This window comes from Taurulus bubalis (genome assembly GCF_910589615.1).
Source record: "Taurulus bubalis genome assembly, chromosome: 12".
NCBI lineage: Eukaryota > Metazoa > Chordata > Actinopteri > Perciformes > Cottidae > Taurulus > Taurulus bubalis.
Window position 1 is genome coordinate 8214658 of NC_136600.1, and position 20783 is coordinate 8235440.

At 40.6% G+C, this 20783-nt stretch overlaps 4 protein-coding genes across 4 annotated transcripts; 3 read left to right on the top strand and 1 right to left on the bottom strand.

Annotated features, from left to right (window-relative positions):
* Positions 1 to 2485: 2485 nt before the first annotated feature.
* LOC306744521 (hepcidin-like) lies at positions 2486 to 3034 on the bottom strand (the record flags this gene model as incomplete). The annotated part of the gene is made up of 3 exons (XM_079227180.1): positions 2918 to 3034; positions 2734 to 2811; positions 2486 to 2581 (listed from the first exon to the last, which is right to left on the bottom strand). The coding sequence occupies exons 1-3, from the start codon at positions 3002 to 3004 to the stop codon at positions 2486 to 2488; spliced, it is 261 nt and encodes an 86-aa protein (XP_079083306.1). The 5' UTR covers positions 3005 to 3034.
* Positions 3035 to 8355: 5321 nt separating this feature from the next.
* On the top strand, positions 8356 to 8904 carry LOC306744976 (hepcidin-like; the record flags this gene model as incomplete). The annotated part of the gene is made up of 3 exons (XM_079227689.1): positions 8356 to 8472; positions 8579 to 8656; positions 8809 to 8904. The coding sequence occupies exons 1-3, from the start codon at positions 8386 to 8388 to the stop codon at positions 8902 to 8904; spliced, it is 261 nt and encodes an 86-aa protein (XP_079083815.1). The 5' UTR covers positions 8356 to 8385.
* A 3649-nt stretch (positions 8905 to 12553) lies between these two features.
* On the top strand, positions 12554 to 13072 carry LOC306745281 (hepcidin-like; the record flags this gene model as incomplete). The annotated part of the gene is made up of 3 exons (XM_079228034.1): positions 12554 to 12640; positions 12747 to 12824; positions 12977 to 13072. 3 exons carry the CDS (start codon positions 12554 to 12556, stop codon positions 13070 to 13072), a joined length of 261 nt encoding a protein of 86 aa, XP_079084160.1.
* Positions 13073 to 16696: 3624 nt separating this feature from the next.
* On the top strand, positions 16697 to 17245 carry LOC306744519 (hepcidin-like; the record flags this gene model as incomplete). Its single annotated transcript, XM_079227178.1, has 3 exons — positions 16697 to 16813; positions 16920 to 16997; positions 17150 to 17245. Exons 1-3 carry the CDS (start codon positions 16727 to 16729, stop codon positions 17243 to 17245), a joined length of 261 nt encoding a protein of 86 aa, XP_079083304.1. The 5' UTR covers positions 16697 to 16726.
* Between the last annotated feature and the right edge of the window lie 3538 nt (positions 17246 to 20783).

Sequence of the window (20783 nt, forward strand, 5' to 3'; positions counted from 1 at the left end):
AACATAGTAAACTGGGAAAATCCAGGCCTATACACTGCCAACATTTTTCAAGTTTTGTTTTCATACAGCTTTGAAACAAAGTAAATGTAAGGTTTTTGACATTGATCAATAAAAAAAAGATATATACTTTCAAATTTTAAACAAATTGGACTAAATGACGGACGAAAAAAACACTAAACAGATGTTGGCACTGAATGTGTCCTTTAAAGTGATACGTCTGAAGCTTTACTGGCAGGAAATTGCAAAATAAGCACATAAGAAATTAAAAGAATAAGGTACTGCTGGAAATTTGCATCTATTTACTGACGGAGGCCACCAAGAGGCCTGTGGCACCTATGTAAGACACACACAGTGGCTGTTCAATTACAGGCTGCAATAGACATATCAATTATTTATTTATTTGTGTTGTTGTTGCCATATATCACCTGGTTCTCAAGCTCAACTTTTTGCACATGTGCGGGTGTGTGTGTGTGTGTGTGTGTGTGTGTGTGATGTGAATGCTCTTCAGTGACAACTAAGTTTTTTGTAATAAAACAAACAAACATCCTCACAGTTCTCATCTTTCTCCCTCTGCTCTTTTATATATTCGTTTTTATTAAGTTGGTGTTTGGTGTCCCAGAAAACTTGCTCTCACACTATTAACAGTCACAAAACATAATTTACCTCCTTTTAACATCTGACATGAATAATGTTATTATGCTACATGATTGCACCGTTTAGACTTAATTTTGCAAGTTGGTCCATCGTGACTCGACATAATGAGCCATAGAAAGATAAGACAAGGTAGTACTTAACGAAATATGGGCTGATTCCAGCAGTTCTGGAGCCAATTGTGGTTGTTGACACTGACGTTGTGGTCCGCTGAAGTTGGCACACGGGACGGCAGGGTTATCAAATCATGAGATAGAAGGGGATTTTGGTTATTGCAATGGATATTGGAAACTATTGAGGTCTTTCAACTATGCGTCTTAATTATACTGCATGTGCCAGAGAGATGCTTCGAGTACCGACTTAGTATGAAACAGGCCGCGATGTTTCTGTCGAGGTCATAAAATCAAACGGGGATATATATATATATATATATATATATATATATATATATATATATATATATATTGTTGCTTAGGCTCAGTAATCTGTGCAATGGCTGGACCTCGTGTAGTTGTCCTGTCGTTAACTCTTCCTGCAGGTAAAAGCACATCAGATGTAAGATAATGTTGAAGTTAAAGTTCATGGGACGGTCAAAACTCAAACATTGATGTTCTCTCCAGAGGAGGGATCAGACGGAGTGAGGCACAATGCAGGAGGTGAACACTTTACTTGTGTCTTTCGATCAAATGACGCTCAACAGCAGGCAGAAGCATGGAATAAATCCTTACTGCTTTCCTTACTGCTACCCGACCACTGAATATTAATTTGTCGTGCTTTTTTTTCTTCTCTCTCTCTCTCTCTCTTAAAGCAATTGTGCAACTTTCAATTGGTTGGTTGTGAGTATATGTGGATGTTGTTGGATGTAGTTAATGTGTGCTCAGTGATTTTTGGCATTGTGCGGCTGCAGAGCCTGTGTAGTGTTGAGTTCTTTAGGAATAACAGTGTTTCAGTCAATTGGCTCTGTAAACTATTTCATAACCGGGGCATTTCCCCAGATACGCTATCTGGTCAAAAGAGCAAACGGTGAATTTTTACAGAAATAGAATGTGTAATCACATGTACCATTTCTTTAACTACAGCCAATAGAGAAATATATTTGTGACAAATAATTGCTTCTTCTATGGTCGCTTAATCTGTTTCTTCTCCTTACACACTATCCGACATATCTGCAGATACGACGAGTCTAGTAACACAATAAACTTTCATATCAATATATACAATTATATGATGTGTGAACATGTTCTTTTAAGATATTTCATGATGAACAAAGTGCCATTTAGTTTTATGAACAGATGTTCAGTATTAATTGATACTGAATCATATTTGTTCTTCACGTGTGGTATTTATTCATCATCAACCTCATGTTACTGTTGCCAAATAAAACACTGTGTTTTGACTGGAGTGGTTGGATGAAGTGTTGCTGAAGAAAAGTCAACGTTTTAGTAATCACCCCAACTGGTCAGCTGGTTTCTGCTTCATCTTAATTAAGACGACTAGTTAGTGTCTAAAGTTCAATGTTGTATTTTCTGACACTGTAATCTGTCTAAGTGATGCAAAAGAGATGTTGAGTGTTAACTGTGTGTGCCAAATGAGGAACAGTATAGGACAGATAATAGAACAAGTATTAACGGTAAAAGGATGTTTTGTGACAATGAAAAGGTATTGCTCATTCACTTTAAATATATATATATTTATTAAAACACAAGGATGATACAGACAGATCAAGAATTGTCTACATCCAGAAACAGCCTGAACACTTTCATATAGCATGAATACAAATCAAAGTGTTACATTTTCTTGAAGACAAAGTTAGTGGATGCTGGAGCAGGAATCCTCAGAATCTGCAGCACAATTCACAGACCCCAGGGTTGCAGCAGCCGCAGCACCATTTGCACTTAATGCCGCGCTTCTCTCTGTTGTTATACGGCATCTGTGTGAGGGACGAAAGACAAATGAGCGATGTGTTCATCTCCGGCATCGTCCTTCACTCTGTTTATTCTCCCTCCTTCAGAGAGCATCAGGCTAACACTTAAATGAGCTCATTGTCTTCGGCCACATTCATTCAGTGAACTGAACACGTACCTTCCATGAGTCCAGTGACATCTCCTCATGGTCAGCAACTGGGTTGTCAACGCTCATCGGCTCCTCCAGCTCCTGCACCTGTTGATGAGTCGTGCACATTGACAACAAGGAGCCACATTTTAGGATCTGGACAAAACATTTATAGACGATAAGTGAATCAAATGAGTGCAAGTCAAGTTCTTACCTGAGCGACTGGGACAGCAGAGCTCTGCTGAATACAAATAAAGGTGAGCACGATGGCCACTGCAACAGCAACACGGAATGTCTTCATCTCGGTCGGACTGGTTTCAGTTGTCAGATCTAGTCGATTTCTTCAGATCGTTTGGTGGCTCTTGTCAGCTCCTCTGAGTTCTCCTGTGTGATGCCTGAATGTGCAAAATGTGCTGGTATTTATACTCACGTGGACCACTGTTGCCTCATCACTGACAGCACTTGCCACACTCCCTATTCCCAGCATCCCTACGTGAGCCTGCAAATGGGAAATTCCTGAAGACTGGGACACTCTGTTTTTGTTTGTCTGCCACAGTTGTTGTCCAACATTAAATCAACCATTACTTTTCGTTGTCTGACTTTCTGTCTTTCTTGCTTAGAAGTATGTCTCCATCATACAGCACGCTTATACGTAATTGATCAAAAGAAAGAAAATGTGAGCAACGGAAACAGACTTAATCAGGAATGAATCATGATTTATGAAACGTGTGACTTCCACGCAGATCTGTGTGGAGCGACGTTGTTCCCTCTTTCTTTGCAATTGTTTAATGGTGTCTGACAATGACCCAAACATTCAATTAAACCTCAAATAAACATTAAAAAGCTATCACATTTGATTCAACAAAAAACAAACATGTCATGAATATACATAAATCAATAAATGGTGGATGGTTGAAAATGATAAACTATGAATTGTTGGCATTCATAGAACCTATGGCCATTTTGATTCTAAGAAAAGTTCAAATCTTTCTAAATACAGTGTCTTGTGCAAAAAGCAAAATCCCTGACTTCACTCACTTTCATTTACTGAAAACCCTGCTGTGTGCTTGCTCGTGTCACATGACTAAAACATCAGCGTCAACAAGGAGGAAGCATCACCTTGTCTTTTAATAATACAATATTAGAAACTACCTGCCTGGAGTTGTTGGTCTGGTCGCTCACTTGTTTCAAGAAAGCTTTTCTCAAACCAGTCAAAGAAACTGATGTAAAGAAAAGTTTGCTTCCACTTGAAGATAAAGAAGTGTAAGTCTACATGATGTGCCACAAGATAATGTCGACGCTTATATTTCATTTTCTTAAAATGTAACCTGTGGAGTGTGGAATTGTTTTTACTTTTGTAATACATTAATTTGACATATACAATTGTTTCTGTATTTAAGCTAGTTTCCCAATGTCCTCACATCAGCTTTAATAATTAAAAGCCTGTTTAAATATCTAAGTCTATCTATCTCAATTTAACCTCAAATAAGCTATCACGTTTGATGTAAATGTTCTCATCATTAGGCTTACTTGAAAAAAACAGCCAGGTCATGAATTGATGGGTCTCTGTATTTTAATTGTGCTTCTGTATGTATTTTATTCTATTTAATGCATTTTGTATTATCTGGACCTTGAGTCTGTAATAAAAGTTTGATTGATTGATTGATACATAAATCAATAATGGTGGACATGAAATAATTAAAAAAAACTTAAATAACTAACGGTTGGTTCGGTGGTGTCCCTTTTTCTTCATCAACATAGGCAAGCAAAAATATACACAAACTAGCAGATATATTTAATGACAATGGTTTGAGGTCATTAAATGATATATGTACAACTTATGGCATACCTGGCTCATCTTTTTTTCTATATCTACAACTAAGATCTTCACTTAAAGCATACGGGGTAGCATGGAATGACCCTTTGGGATCACACCACCTGCATTCTATTTTGAATACACAAGGTCAAACCAAGGGATTAGTATCCAAACTTTACTCATTCTATATCTTCTTACAAACCCTTACATATTGAACAGGTCTGGGCCAAAGACCTCGAACACATGACGGAGGATGTGCAGCTGGACTGGGATTATATTTGGAAAGGCATAACTGGGACCTGGAAAAAACCCAACCATCAGCAGATTCAGCTACATTTTTTACACCGAACCTATTATACACCGAGGAAAAGTTTTTTAATGAAAATAATTACATCATCCCTTTGTACAGGAGGACCTCTGGGCTCTTTCATGCACATATTTTGGTTTTGTAAAGATGTAAATCTTTTTGGGAAAATGGTTTGTTTCTTTTTGACAACGATCCTGAACTATGTTGTTCCATGCACTCCTGCCGTGCTGCTTCTAAATGACTTTTCCGCACCTCATACTCTTACGAAACCCCAGTGGTTAGCTAGTTATCTTGATGTGGTGAACATGGGACTCTCAATAGCTAGAATACACGGCGCTAAAGAAAACCCAATTGTATCCTGGTCTACGGCTTTAAGCAAAATTCAACAATGTATGTAAATGTATAAAACATTTACATACATTGTATACATTGTATAATATTTGTAGATGTATGATGGGGGGAGGGTGTCGCTAATAGTGGGAGGGGCCCCACCGACCTTGAGCCATCCCCCAGAAAATAAATATATATTTATAATATTATTAATTATAAACAATATAATAATATTAATAAATTATACAAATTGTCAATATGTGTGTGTGAGCTAGTGAATATACCCAGTACTATTTGTAAAATAGGATATCTGCGCAAAATATATGCTTTTTCTGCTTGTCTTCCTCTGCTCATGCACCTCTGAGCTGCTCCAGTGCACGTCGTGGGGCTCGATAGATTCTGCCCAAGGAAGACGGGTCAGTTTAGCCAATAACTTATTAAAGAAATAAATGAATGAATGACATCCAATTTATCCAATCAGCGCCCTAAACGACTTCCTGGAGGGCTATTCTCATCTTGCCCCACCGCTGCGCGTCCCGTGTCTCTGTCTCCTCGGGCAGACGAGGCGCGCCACCCATGATAACAACATGATAGCGGCGAGCAGGAGCACTGAAAAACCAAACGCTAACTTGGTATAATCTCTCCTCCAACACCCGTTTGAGAGAAGATCTTTGGCTGAGAAATTACAGGTAAAACACCTGGTCCCAGATCAACCGGACCGGTGGTACGACCGGACCGAAAAGCAACGCAGATTTTGTTGCTTCCTTTCGGTGCCTGAGCCGATTGAAATACTTTTTTTACACTACTCTGTAAAAAAAAAATATATATATATATATGAACAACAAACAATATGATTTTGCATATTTTTAGTGTCGATACTTTATTAAAATAGCGCGGATCAGAGCGTACTCACTCCTCCGCTCTCTGTCATGTATGCATGCAGAGACTGCAAAGGGGCGTGGCTGCAGCGCTCACACAGCAGCAGCAGTGCGCGCTCACAGACTGATCGCTGGGGAGACATGCAGGAGCTTTTGCCGACCGTACTCGGCTTGTTGGAACAAAGCTCTCCCAGTTGATATGATATGATGATATGATGACGTGTAGTCCAGTAAAGCAGCAGTTTGTAGAATCCAACAGTTTCTGAGTGGAGTTCTGTTGGACACGGTCCCAATCAGGCCACCTGATACTTGTGTCTGTTCTTTTTTTTTAAATATATTGTTTATAGTTTGAAGTTAAAAAGTTTGAAGCTGTAGTTTGAAGTCAAGTGTTTTGTATTTATTTATTCATATGTATAGTATACTTTATTCATTCTTCATTCTTCAGCTCCTTTCTTTCTCATTTTCCTCCATCTCCAGGAGCATGGCATCTTGGTCCTTCCTCTCAGCGATGATCTGAGCTTTGTGTTTGTCTGGACAGGACCCTGATCTCATCCTGATAGACGCTACAGAGGTCCATCTTCAAATGTTTTACTCTGTTGCTCCATTCTCTGATTTGTTGAATTTGCTGCATAAAAACACTTTAAACACACTATAAGGACCGGGGTCACTACTAAAATATTAGTTTTTTATTTCCAGTCTGAAAAAGCCGCAATCATAAAAAAAATGTCATGCCGTGTTTTAACAGTATATACTCATTAGTATCCCTACAAAAATACATTTTGATCCCATTGAGAGTAAAATAGACCATAAAGCAGGGATTGCTTTAGGAAGTGTTTTGTTTCACAACTTTAACCCTTTCCCAGTGTTTTTAGTTCATGAAAGTTTATTGTCAACGTTTTGTCATCGCCTACAAAAGTTATTTTCAGCTTTCTCTTGTTATATTTGGTTGCAAAAACCAAGATGGCAACGAGCAAAATGACGAACTCAAGGTTTCAAAACGTCAGTCCACAAACCAATGGGTGACGTTATGGTGACTACGTCACGGACAAACAGAACCATTAGAACCTTTGAATCTTGAGTAACTTCAATCTTTCCAAAATGATTGCGCAATAACCAAAACCCCTTCCCTCCTGCCACTATGTCAAATCCCTTCTGACCTTAAATGATAACATCTATGTCAACAAACAGAGCCGTGAATGGCTCCACATCGGTTGGACTATACAGCTGATAAGCCTTTTTCTTTTTGGAGAGGAGAGTTTTATCATCAGGAATTCGTAAAAGTACTGTTTAACAATGAATATGCACAACTGACAGACATACCGTTTATAAAAGCATTAACATGAGAAACATTTTTGTCTCCCGGTGTCAATAGTGAGAGAGAACTGTGTGTCGAAAAAATCTCCTAGATTAGGCATTTATGTCACACTTGAACCAGAATACCACATTGTATGGGACCAGGCACCTGAGTACACTGTAAACCTAGAGAAAATTAATTGGTTTAGTAGATTAAACTTGAAGACATTGACTCAAAGTAACTATTTAAGCTGTAGACACTGAATTCTTGAGTTGAATTTACCCTGTACATTCTTCCTCAATGACATTCTCTCTGACAATTACTTACATCGTTACTACATTAACACACTGAAGCTAATAAGAAAAATAAATGATGGATGTCAAAACCACCGGGCATCACAAAGTGAGAGGTCAACCTCACTGTATAGCATTCTCATATGCTGTCAGATAGTGTGAGTGACAATCATTGACTGTAAATGAGACGTGGACGTAGTCACCATGATGTCACTCATTGGTTTGTTGACTGACGTTTTGAAGCCTTGAGTTTGTCATTTTGCTCTTCACCATCTTGGTTTTTGCAACCAAAAATAACAAGAGAAAGCTGAAAAGGACATTGCAAGGCGATGACAAAACGTTGACAATAAACTGTAATACAAATTCTTTAGTCTGTTTCCGTTGCTCACATTTTCTTTCTTTTGATCAATTACGTATAAGCGTGCTGTATGATGGAGACATACTTCTAAGCAAGAAAGACAGAATGTCAGACAACGAAAAGTAATGGTTGATTTAATGTTGGACAACAACTGTGGCAGACAAACAAAAACAGAGTGTCCCAGTCTTCAGGAATTTCCCATTTGCAGGCTCACGTAGGGATGCTGGGAATAGGGAGTGTGGCAAGTGCTGTCAGTGATGAGGCAACAGTGGTCCACATGAGTATAAATACCAGCACATTTTACACATTCAGGCATCACACAGGAGAACTCAGAGGAGCTGACAAGAGCCACCAAACGATCTGAAGAAATCGACTAGATCTGACAACTGAAACCAGTCCGACCGAGATGAAGACATTCCGTGTTGCTGTTGCAGTGGCCATCGTGCTCACCTTTATTTGTATTCAGCAGAGCTCTGCTGTCCCAGTCGCTCAGGTAAGAACTTGACTTGCACTCATTTGATTCACTTATCGTCTATAAATGTTTTGTCCAGATCCTAAAATGTGGCTCCTTGTTGTCAATGTGCACGACTCATCAACAGGTGCAGGAGCTGGAGGAGCCGATGAGCGTTGACAACCCAGTTGCTGACCATGAGGAGATGTCACTGGACTCATGGAAGGTACGTGTTCAGTTCACTGAATGAATGTGGCCGAAGACAATGAGCTCATTTAAGTGTTAGCCTGATGCTCTCTGAAGGAGGGAGAATAAACAGAGTGAAGGACGATGCCGGAGATGAACACATCGCTCATTTGTCTTTCGTCCCTCACACAGATGCCGTATAACAACAGAGAGAAGCGCGGCATTAAGTGCAAATGGTGCTGCGGCTGCTGCAACCCTGGGGTCTGTGAATTGTGCTGCAGATTCTGAGGATTCCTGCTCCAGCATCCACTAACTTTGTCTTCAAGAAAATGTAACACTTTGATTTGTATTCATGCTATATGAAAGTGTTCAGGCTGTTTCTGGATGTAGACAATTCTTGATCTGTCTGTATCATCCTTGTGTTTTAATAAATATATATATATATATTTAAAGTGAATGAGCAATACCTTTTCATTGTCACAAAACATCCTTTTTCCGTTAATACTTGTTCTATTATCTGTCCTATACTGTTCCTCATTTGGCACACACAGTCAACTCAACATCTCTTTTGCATCACTTAGATCAGGGGTGTCAAACGCATTTTAGTTAAGGGGCCACATGCTGCCCATTTTGATCTCAAGTGGGCCGGACCAGTAAAATCATAGCATAATAACGCATGCATAATGACAATATTTCTCTATGTTTAAATCATTGGTGAAGGTTTTTGGATGATAACCCCTATTTTAAGGTATTTCTACAACAAACTAGAAACATAAAGGCCAAAAATGCAGACATCAGCCCACTGTTTACCTGCTGGGCTCTCCTCTGCAGATTCCCTTGCAGTTGAACAATATGTGTAGTATCTGCGGGCCGTATGTTTGACACCCCTGACTTAGATAGATCAGTGTCAGAAAATACGACACAAACTAGTACTCTTAATTAAGATGAAGCAGAAACCAGCTGACCAGTTGGGGTGAAGACTAAAACATTGACTTTTCCTTAGCAGCGCTTCATCCAACCACTCCAGTCAAAACACAGTGTTTTATTTGGCAGCAGTAACATGAGGTTGATTATGAATAAATACCACACGTGAAGAACAAATATGATTCAGTATCGATTAAGAGATGTTCATAAAACTAAATGACACTTTTTTCATCATGAATAGCTTGAACAGTACTTTTAGGAATTGCAGATGATAAAACTCTCCTATCAAAATAAAAAAAATGCTCGTCCACTGTATAGTCCAAACGATGTGGAGCCATTCACGGTTCTGTTTGTCCGTGACGTAGTCACCATGACGTCACCCATTGGTTTGTGGACTGACGCTTTGAAGCCTTGAGTTCGTCATTTTGCTCGTCGCCATCTTAGTTTTTGCAACCAAATATAACAAGAGAAAGCGGAAAAGAACATTTGTCGGCGATGACAAAACGTTGACAATAAACTTTCATGAACTAATAACACACCGTGAAAGGGTTAAAGTTGTCAGACAAAAACACGGACAGCTCTCAGACCGGACACCCCTGTGGTAGCAAACTATCAATCACAAGGTAGCCACGCCCTCAATCCCTGCATTATAGTCTTATTTACTCTCAATGGGACCAAAATGTATGTTTATGAATTACTAATTTTGATGAAATGGCTACAAATAAACACCACTGCTAAAATACTGATTTAATCTGAAGACTAAATACATAAAAATAGGCATATTTTAGGCATTCTAATGATTACATATTGTTAAAATACTGCATTAAAACAATTATAAATGCGTGTTTTTGAAGGCAAAATAAAGAAATGTATTAAAAAAAGACACTGAGATGTGTGTGAGTGTGTGTGTGGTGGTGGGGGGATATTTTAGGGATACATATTGGTAAAACACTGCATAAAAACATTTATAAATGCGTGTCTTTCAGACTGGAAATAAAAAACTTATATTTTATTATTGATGTGTTTTTATGCAGCAAATTCAACAAATCAGGGAATGGAGAAACTGAGAGTCAAACATTTGAAGATGGACCTCTCTAACATATCAGGATGAGATCAGGGTCCTGTCCAGAGACTGGGAGGCCGTTCAGCTGGAGAAACAGGAACTCAAACAAAACCACAAAGCTCAGATCTCCGCTGAGAGGAAGGACCAAGATGCCTTGCTCTTGGAGATGGAGGAAAATCATTTTTCAATTCAATTCAGTTTATTTTATATAGCCCAACATCACAAATACAAGTTTGCCTCGAAGGGCTTTCCAATCTGTACACATGACATCCCAGTCCCGGGACCTCACATCGGATCAGGAAAAACTCCCCCAAAAAGAAGATGAAAGGAGCTCAAGAATGAGCTTCAGAAAGCTGACTTTTGCTGCAACTGCTGCAGATTCTGAGGAGTCCTGTTTCAACATCCATATTTGTAAAATTCAGATTTTTGCTCATGCTGTATAGTTAATGTGCGTGCACGTCAGTGATGAGACTGCCTCGACCACTTTTTCATTTTTTATATCTGATACTACAGTGTATTATCACAATACACTTTAGTATCTCTATATGTAGAAATGTTTTACAAATACAAACAGAAGACACTTTGGAATGTGACAGCTGGAGAAACATAGGCGGAGACAAATGTTTGTTTTTATTTTGAACCCCGTCGCCCCAAAATATGGAGAAATCATAAAAAGTCATTATTTTTGTACTTTTACGTTGACACAATGTTGCGGCTGTGTTCAGAATCTGACTGAACGTAGGTATGCCATAAGTTGTACATATATCATTTAATGACCTCAAACCATTCTCATTAAATATATCTGCTAGTTTGTGTATATTTTTGCTTGCCTATGTTGATGAAGAAAATGGGACACCACCGAACCAACTGTTTGTTATTTAAGTTTTTTTTTAATTATTTCATGTCCACCATTATTGATTTATGTATCAATCAATCAATCAAACTTTTATTACAGACTCAAGGTCCAGATAATACAAAATGCATTAAATAGAATAAAATACATACAGAAGCACAATTAAAATACAGAGACCCATCAATTCATGACCTGGCTGTTTTTTTCAAGTAAGCCTAATGATGAGAACATTTACATCAAACGTGATAGCTTATTTGAGGTTAAATTGAGATAGATAGACTTAAATATTTAAACAGGCTTTTAATTATTAAAGCTGATGTGAGGACATTGGGAAACTAACTTAAATACAGAAACAATTGTATATGTCAAATTAATGTATTACAAAAGTAAAAACAATTCCACACTCCACAGGTTACATTTTAAGAAAATGAAATATAAGCGTCGACATTATCTTGTGGCACATCATGTAGACTTACACTTCTTTATCTTCAAGTGGAAGCAAACTTTTCTTTACATCAGTTTCTTTGACTGGTTTGAGAAAAGCTTTCTTGAAACAAGTGAGCGACCAGACCAACAACTCCAGGCAGGTAGTTTCTAATATTGTATTATTAAAAGACAAGGTGATGCTTCCTCCTTGTTGACGCTGATGTTTTAGTCATGTGACACGAGCAAGCACACAGCAGGGTTTTCAGTAAATGAAAGTGAGTGAAGTCAGGGATTTTGCTTTTTGCACAAGACACTGTATTTAGAAAGATTTGAACTTTTCTTAGAATCAAAATGGCCATAGGTTGACAGAAAGTCAGACAACGAAAAGTAATGGTTGATTTAATGTTGGACAACAACTGTGGCAGACAAACAAAAGCAGAGTGTCCCAGTTTTCAGGAATTTCCCATTTGCAGGCTCACGTAGGGATGCTGGGAATAGGGAGTGTGGCAAGTGCTGTCAGTGATGAGGCAACAGTGGTCCACGTGAGTATAAATACCAGCACATTTTACACATTCAGGCATCACACAGGAGAACTCAGAGGAGCTGACAAGAGCCACCAAACGATCTGAAGAAATCTACTTGATCTGACAACTGAAACCAGTCCGACCGAGATGAAGACATTCCGTGTTGCTGTTGCAGTGGCCATCGTGCTCACCTTTATTTGTATTCAGCAGAGCTCTGCTGTCCCAGTCGCTCAGGTAAGAACTTGACTTGCACTCATTTGATTCACTTATCGTCTATAAATGTTTTGTCCAGATCCTAAAATGTGGCTCCTTGTTGTCAATGTGCACGACTCATCAACAGGTGCAGGAGCTGGAGGAGCCGATGAGCGTTGACAACCCAGTTGCTGACCATGAGGAGACGTCACTGGACTCATGGAAGGTACGTGTTCAGTTCACTGAATGAATGTGGCCGAAGACAATGAGCTCATTTAAGTGTTAGCCTGATGCTCTCTGAAGGAGGGAGAATAAACAGAGTGAAGGACGATGCCGGAGATGAACACATCGCTCATTTGTCTTTCGTTCCTCACACAGATGCCGTATAACAACAGAGAGAAGCGCGGCATTAAGTGCAAATGGTGCTGCGGCTGCTGCAACCCTGGGGTCTGTGGATTGTGCTGCAGATTCTGAGGATTCCTGCTCCAGCATCCACTAACTTTGTCTTCAAGAAAATGTAACACTTTGATTTGTATTCATGCTATATGAAAGTGTTCAGGCTGTTTCTCGATGTAGACAATTCTTGATCTGTCTGTATCATCCTTGTGTTTTAATAAATATATATATATATATTTAAAGTGAATGAGCAATACCTTTTCATTGTCACAAAACATCCTTTTTCCGTTAATACTTGTTCTATTATCTGTCCTATACTGTTCCTCATTTGGCACACACAGTCAACTCAACATCTCTTTTGCATCACTTAGATCAGGGGTGTCAAACGCATTTTAGTTAAGGGGCCACATGCTGCCCATTTTGATCTCAAGTGGGCCGGACCAGTAAAATCATAGCATAATAACGCATGCATAATGACAATATTTCTCTATGTTTAAATCATTGGTGAAGGTTTTTGGATGATAACCCCTATTTTAAGGTATTTCTACAACAAACTAGAAACATAAAGGCCAAAAATGCAGACATCAGCCCACTGTTTACCTGCTGGGCTCTCCTCTGCAGATTCCCTTGCAGTTGAACAATATGTGTAGTATCTGCGGGCCGTATGTTTGACACCCCTGACTTAGATAGATCAGTGTCAGAAAATACGACACAAACTAGTACTCTTAATTAAGATGAAGCAGAAACCAGCTGACCAGTTGGGGTGAAGACTAAAACATTGACTTTTCCTTATCAGCGCTTCATCCAACCACTCCAGTCAAAACACATTGTTTTATTTGGCAGCAGTAACATGGGGTTGATTATGAATAAATACCACACGTGAAGAACAAATATGATTCAGTATCGATTAAGAGATGTTCATAAAACTAAATGACACTTTTTTCATCATGAATAGCTTAAACAGTACTTTCAGGAATTGCAGATGATAAAACTCTCCTATCAAAATAAAAAAAATGCTCGTCCACTGTATAGTCCAAACGATGTGGAGCCATTCACGGTTCTGTTTGTCCGTGACGTAGTCACCATGACGTCACCCATTGGTTTGTGGACTGACGCTTTGAAGCCTTGAGTTCGTCATTTTGCTCGTCGCCATCTTAGTTTTTGCAACCAAATATAACAAGAGAAAGCGGAAAAGAACATTTGTCGGCGATGACAAAACGTTGACAATAAACTTTCATGAACTAATAACACACCGTGAAAGGGTTAAAGTTGTCAGACAAAAACACGGACAGCTCTCAGACCGGACACCCCTGTGGTAGCAAACTATCAATCACAAGGTAGCCACGCCCTCAATCCCTGCATTATAGTCTTATTTACTCTCAATGGGACCAAAATGTATGTTTATGAATTACTAATTTTGATGAAATGGCTACAAATAAACACCACTGCTAAAATACTGATTTAATCTGAAGACTAAATACATAAAAACTGGCATATTTTAGGCATTCTAATGATTACATATTGTTAAAATACTGCATTAAAACAATTTTTAAATGCGTGTTTTTGAAGGCAAAATAAAGAAATGTATTAAAAAAAGACACTGAGATGTGTGTGAGTGTGTGTGTGGTGGTGGGGGGATATTTTAGGGATACATATTGGTAAAACACTGCATAAAAACATTTATAAATGCGTGTCTTTCAGACTGGAAATAAAAAACTTATATTTTATTATTGATGTGTTTTTATGCAGCAAATTCAACAAATCAGGGAATGGAGAAACTGAGAGTCAAACATTTGAAGATGGACCTCTCTAACATATCAGGATGAGATCAGGGTCCTGTCCAGAGACTGGGAGGCCGTTCAGCTGGAGAAACAGGAACTCAAACAAAACCACAAAGCTCAGATCTCCGCTGAGAGGAAGGACCAAGATGCCTTGCTCTTGGAGATGGAGGAAAATCATTTTTCAATTCAATTCAGTTTATTTTATATAGCCCAACATCACAAATACAAGTTTGCCTCGGAGGGCTTTACAATCTGTACACATGACATCCCAGTCCCGGGACCTCACATCGGATCAGGAAAAACTCCCCCAAAAAGAAGATGAAAGGAGCTCAAGAATGAGCTTCAGAAAGCTGACTTTTGCTGCAACTGCTGCAGATTCTGAGGAGTCCTGTTTCAACATCCATATTTGTAAAATTCAGATTTTTGCTCATGCTGTATAGTTAATGTGCGTGCACGTCAGTGATGAAACTGCCTCGACCACTTTTTAATTTTTTATATCTGATACTACAGTGTATTATCACAATACACTTTAGTATCTCTATATGTAGAAATGTTTTACAAATACAAACAGAAGACACTTTGGAATGTGACAGCTGGAGAAACATAGGCGGAGACAAATGTTTGTTTTTATTTTGAACCCCCCTCTCCCCCCCAAAATATGGAGAAATCATAAAAAGTCATTATTTTTGTATTTTTACGTTGACACAATGTTGCGGCTGTGTTCAGAATCTGACTGAACGTAGGTATGCCATAAGTTGTACATATATCATTAAATGACCTCAAACCATTCTCATTAAATATATCTGCTAGTTTGTGTATATTTTTGCTTGCCCATGTTGATGAAGAAAATGGGACACCACCGAACCAACTGTTTGTTATTTAGGTTTTTTTTTAATTATTTCATGTCCACCATTATTGATTTATGTATCAATCAATCAATCAAACTTTTATTACAGACTCAAGGTCCAGATAATACAAAATGCATTAAATAGAATAAAATACATACAGAAGCACAATTAAAATACATAGACCCATCAATTCATGACCTGGCTGTTTTTTTCAAGTAAGCCTAGTGATGAGAACATTTACATCAAACGTGATAGCTTATTTGAGGTTAAATTGAGATAGATAGACTTAAATATTTAAACAGGCTTTTAATTATTAAAGCTGATGTGAGGACATTGGGAAACTAACTTAAATACAGAAACAATTGCATATGTCAAATTAATGTATTACAAAAGTAAAAACAATTCCACACTCCACAGGTTACATTTTAAGAAAATGAAATATAAGCGTCGACATTATCTTGTGGCACATCATGTAGACTTACACTTCTTTATCTTCAAGTGGAAGCAAACTTTTCTTTACATCAGTTTCTTTGACTGGTTTGAGAAAAGCTTTCTTGAAACAAGTGAGCGACCAGACCAACAACTCCAGGCAGGTAGTTTCTAATATTGTATTATTAAAAGACAAGGTGATGCTTCCTCCTTGTTGACGCTGATGTTTTAGTCATGTGACACGAGCAAGCACACAGCAGGGTTTTCAGTAAATGAAAGTGAGTGAAGTCAGGGATTTTGCTTTTTGCACAAGACACTGTATTTAGAAAGATTTGAACTTTTCTTAGAATCAAAATGGCCATAGGTTGACAGAAAGTCAGACAACGAAAAGTAATGGTTGATTTAATGTTGGACAACAACTGTGGCAGACAAACAAAAACAGAGTGTCCCAGTCTTCAGGAATTTCCCATTTGCAGGCTCACGTAGGGATGCTGGGAATAGGGAGTGTGGCAAGTGCTGTCAGTGATGAGGCAACAGTGGTCCACGTGAGTATAAATACCAGCACATTTTACACATTCAGGCATCACACAGGAGAACTCAGAGGAGCTGACAAGAGCCACCAAACGATCTGAAGAAATCGACTAGATCTGACAACTGAAACCAGTCCGACCGAGATGAAGACATTCCGTGTTGCTGTTGCAGTGGCCATCGTGCTCACCTTTATTTGTATTCAGCAGAGCTCTGCTGTCCCAGTCGCTCAGGTAAGAACTTGACTTGCACTCATTTGATTCACTTATCGTCTATAAATGTTTTGTCCAGATCCTAAAATGTGGCTCCTTGTTGTCAATGTGCACGACTCATCAACAGGTGCAGGAGCTGGAGGAGCCGATGAGCGTTGACAACCCAGTTGCTGACCATGAGGAGATGTCACTGGACTCATGGAAGGTACGTGTTCAGTTCACTGAATGAATGTGGCCGAAGACAATGAGCTCATTTAAGTGTTAGCCTGATGCTCTCTGAAGGAGGGAGAATAAACAGAGTGAAGGACGATGCCGGAGATGAACACATCGCTCATTTGTCTTTCGTCCCTCACACAGATGCCGTATAACAACAGAGAGAAGCGCGGCATTAAGTGCAAATGGTGCTGCGGCTGCTGCAACCCTGGGGTCTGTGAATTGTGCTGCAGATTCTGAGGATTCCTGCTCCAACATCCACTGACCTTGTCTTCATTCATGCCATATGAAAGTGTTCTGTTTCTGGATGTAGACAATTCTTGCTCACAAATCTGTATAATCCTTGTGTTTTAATAAATATGTATTTAAAGTAAATAAGCAATACCTTTTCACTGTCACAAAACATCCTTTTACCGTTAATACTTTTTCTATTAACTGTCCTAAACTATTCCTCATTTGGCACACACAGTTAACACTCAACATCTCTTTTGCATCAATTAGACAGATTACAGTGTCAGAAAATACAACATTGAACTGTTGACACTAACTAGTCGTTTTAATTAAGATGAAGCAGAAACCAGCTGACCAGTTGGGGTGATTACTAAAACGTTGACCTTTCTTTAGCGCTTCATCCAACCACTCCAGTCAAAACTGAGTGTTTTATTTGGCATTAGTGACATGAGGTTGATGATGAACAAATACCACACGTGAAGAACAAATATGATTCAGTATCGATTAAGAGATGTTCATAAAACTAAATGACACTTTGTTCATCATGAAATAGCTTAAACAGTACTTTTAGGAATTGCTGAATATAAAACTCTCCTCAAAAAAGAAAAATCCTCGTCAGCTGTATACTCCAACCGATTTTTAGCCATACACGGTTCTGGTTGTTGACATAGATGTTATCATTTATGGTCAGAAGGGCTTTTACAGAGAGGCAGGAGGGAAGTGATTTTGGTTATTGGGCAATTTTTTTGGAAAGACTGAAGTCACTCAAGATTCAAAGGGCCCCTAAATTTAAATGCAGAGTGATTATTTTATTTCTTGGTTTTTGTTTCACTAACAAGGACCACGCTACTCGTAACTGGCGTTCTTGAATGATAGATTCGGAACCTGTTAGGTTCTTGAACTGGGGATGAGGGATGAGGGATGAGGGTTGAGAGTGATGGATGAGGGGTAAGGGATGGGAGTGATGGATGGGAGTGATGGATGGGGAGAAAGAGGCGGGTTTGGTTGCGGCGGTTGAAGGCGTGTGGCCGGCGGTAGCGTCGGGGGGGGGGTAGAGACTGTGGGTGGGGGCCGTCTCTAACCCCAAAAGTCCAGGAAAGACAGCCTCATGCAGACAGGTGCCGGTGAGCGTTCCTGATGTCGTTCAGGTTGGAGCGGATTTAGGAGAGGTACGCGGGGGAAGACCAGCGGCCTGAGCAGTTTGATCGGGAGGTTAGGGATTCCCTGGCTTGAGGCGGTGGAGGCAGCGCTGATGCGGAAGGAATGGCCCGAGTAGGATTCGGGGGGTATTCCGGACCTTGATAGGATCAAGCGGTAGTGGTGGTGAAACTTTGGGTTACTTAACGTAACCCCCGTTCTTTGATAACAGAGTGAGGTGTTTCACTATGGGAAGCGCTCGGCGTGACCAACTAAGGAAGCTCCAATGACACCACGTCTGTCAGTGACAGACAGGTCGAACTGTGCTGGGGCTCCGCCCCCTCATATTATCACAGTCGACCGCCCCTCGCAAATCATTCTAGACCAGATTTCTTTCTGTGTCAATGCAAAGAGGGGTGTGTTGGTGAAACACCTCACTCTGTTATCAAAGAACGGGGGTTACGTTAAGTAACCCAAAGTTCTTCTTCTAACTTTGTTCGGTGCTTCACTATGGGAGATATAGACCGCTCCCGGATTGCATGAAATTCCCGAAGCCAAAATTGTTTAGCCCGGTAATGACCATCACAGGGACTCTGGCGCGTTGGCCTCTAGCACAGCATGTGCTAAGGACGGCCCTGAGACATCGAGCCTGTAAAACCTTACAAAAGTGTGAGGCGTAGCCCAGCTCGCAGCAGCACAAATATCTTGCACTGGAACACCCTTGAACACCCTTCCTACAGAGGAACCAGGGGCCTTGAAACTGGGAGTTTACGGCGAGCACCTTTCATGAAACGACATACAAAAAGATGCTGCCCCACCGGCTTCTCTCCAAACCCTAAATGACAGGCTGAGATAGCCGCTAAATACACTTTAATAGTAGAAAAGGCCTTACCCTTGTCTACTAAATCTTGCAAGAAACACAATAGGTCCACTACTGAACACTGGAAAGGAATGGTGTGCCTCAAACGGCACCATTCCTCAAAAACTCGCTATTTACAACTGTAAAGAGAGCGAGTGGAGGCGGCCCTTGCACTCTGAATGGTGTCGATGACTCGTTCAGGCAGGCCTGCTGCGTTCAAGTTCCACCTCTCACAGGCCAAGCCCAGAGCGCTATTCGGTCTGGGTGAGGGTGGTAGATCTCCCCGCCTGCCTGGGAAAGAAGGTCCCTGCGTATGGTCCCTGCTTCCGCCAGGAGCTGTATTATTTCTGCCACCCAATGCTTGGCCGGCCATCGTGGCGCTATCAGGCGACAAGCCCTGTTCTCTCACCCAGTCTAGAGTTAGGGAGATCTGGCTGAGCGGGGGGAATGCATAGAGCAGCACGTTTGGCCACGAGTGGGTTAGCGCATCTATCCCCAGTGGTGCATTCTTGTCCGATAGGGAGAAAACAGTGGACAGTGAGTGTTTTCTAGCGAGGCGAAGAGATCTACGTCTGCTTGGCCGTATTTCTGCCAGACTTGCTTCACCACCTGCGGGTGAAGAGTCCACTCTCCGTACAGAGGGTTTCCTTGGGACAGAAGATCTGCACCCCTGTTCAACACGCCTGGGACGTGTGTTGCCCGAAGGGACAGGGCTCCACATGATCAACTTTCGAGCCAACCTGTGTAACTGTAGTGAGCGAGTGCCTCCTTGGCAGTTGATGTACGCCACCACAGTGGTGTTATCTGTTTTCACCAGGATGTGGCGTCCCTGGAGAAATGCCAGAAAATGCTTTAGTGCATAAAACACTGCCCAGAGTTCCAATATGTTTATGTGACTCTGAGCCAGCCTCGGGTCCCAGGTGCCGTTCACTGTTCTGCCCAACATGGCTGCCCCCCACCCTGATAGGGAGGCATCCATTGTCAAGGTTACCCTGGATGACACCGCCCCCAGCGGGACACCTGACGCGAGAGCCATGACATGGTTTTACTTTTGTTTTGTTTTGGGGATTGTATCTTGCCCTCAGCCCATGGCTTGGTTACAAAGATACTAACTTTATTTCTTTCAATGAACTGGGTAAAAGTGCTTGGTGACACTGCATTCTCTGCTGTCCCCGATTCTCTCCCCTTGAACGTGAGGGGGGAGAAACTGCAAAAGTACCCCCGGAGCACTGGAAACCACCGGGGACTTTGAAACATGAACTTGGGGGTTCAGTCCTACCTCCACCACCCTTCTTTTCTTTGAAGGTGGAGGGGAGGGAGAAGCAAGGGGGGTTAGGTTGTGCGCTTCTTCTTCCCTTCCCCGGGGTGGGACGGGCGGTTCTTTGCTGCCGTGGCTGCAAAGGAGTGTTTTCCCGAGGTCGAAGGGTTACACAGTCACCGACGACACCGGGTAGTCGGGAGAACAGCTCGCCTTGATGCGGACACTGCCTAAATACTATGTAGTGTCTAAATATACTTCTCACGAAGTACTTAATCAGCAAATCCAGACTA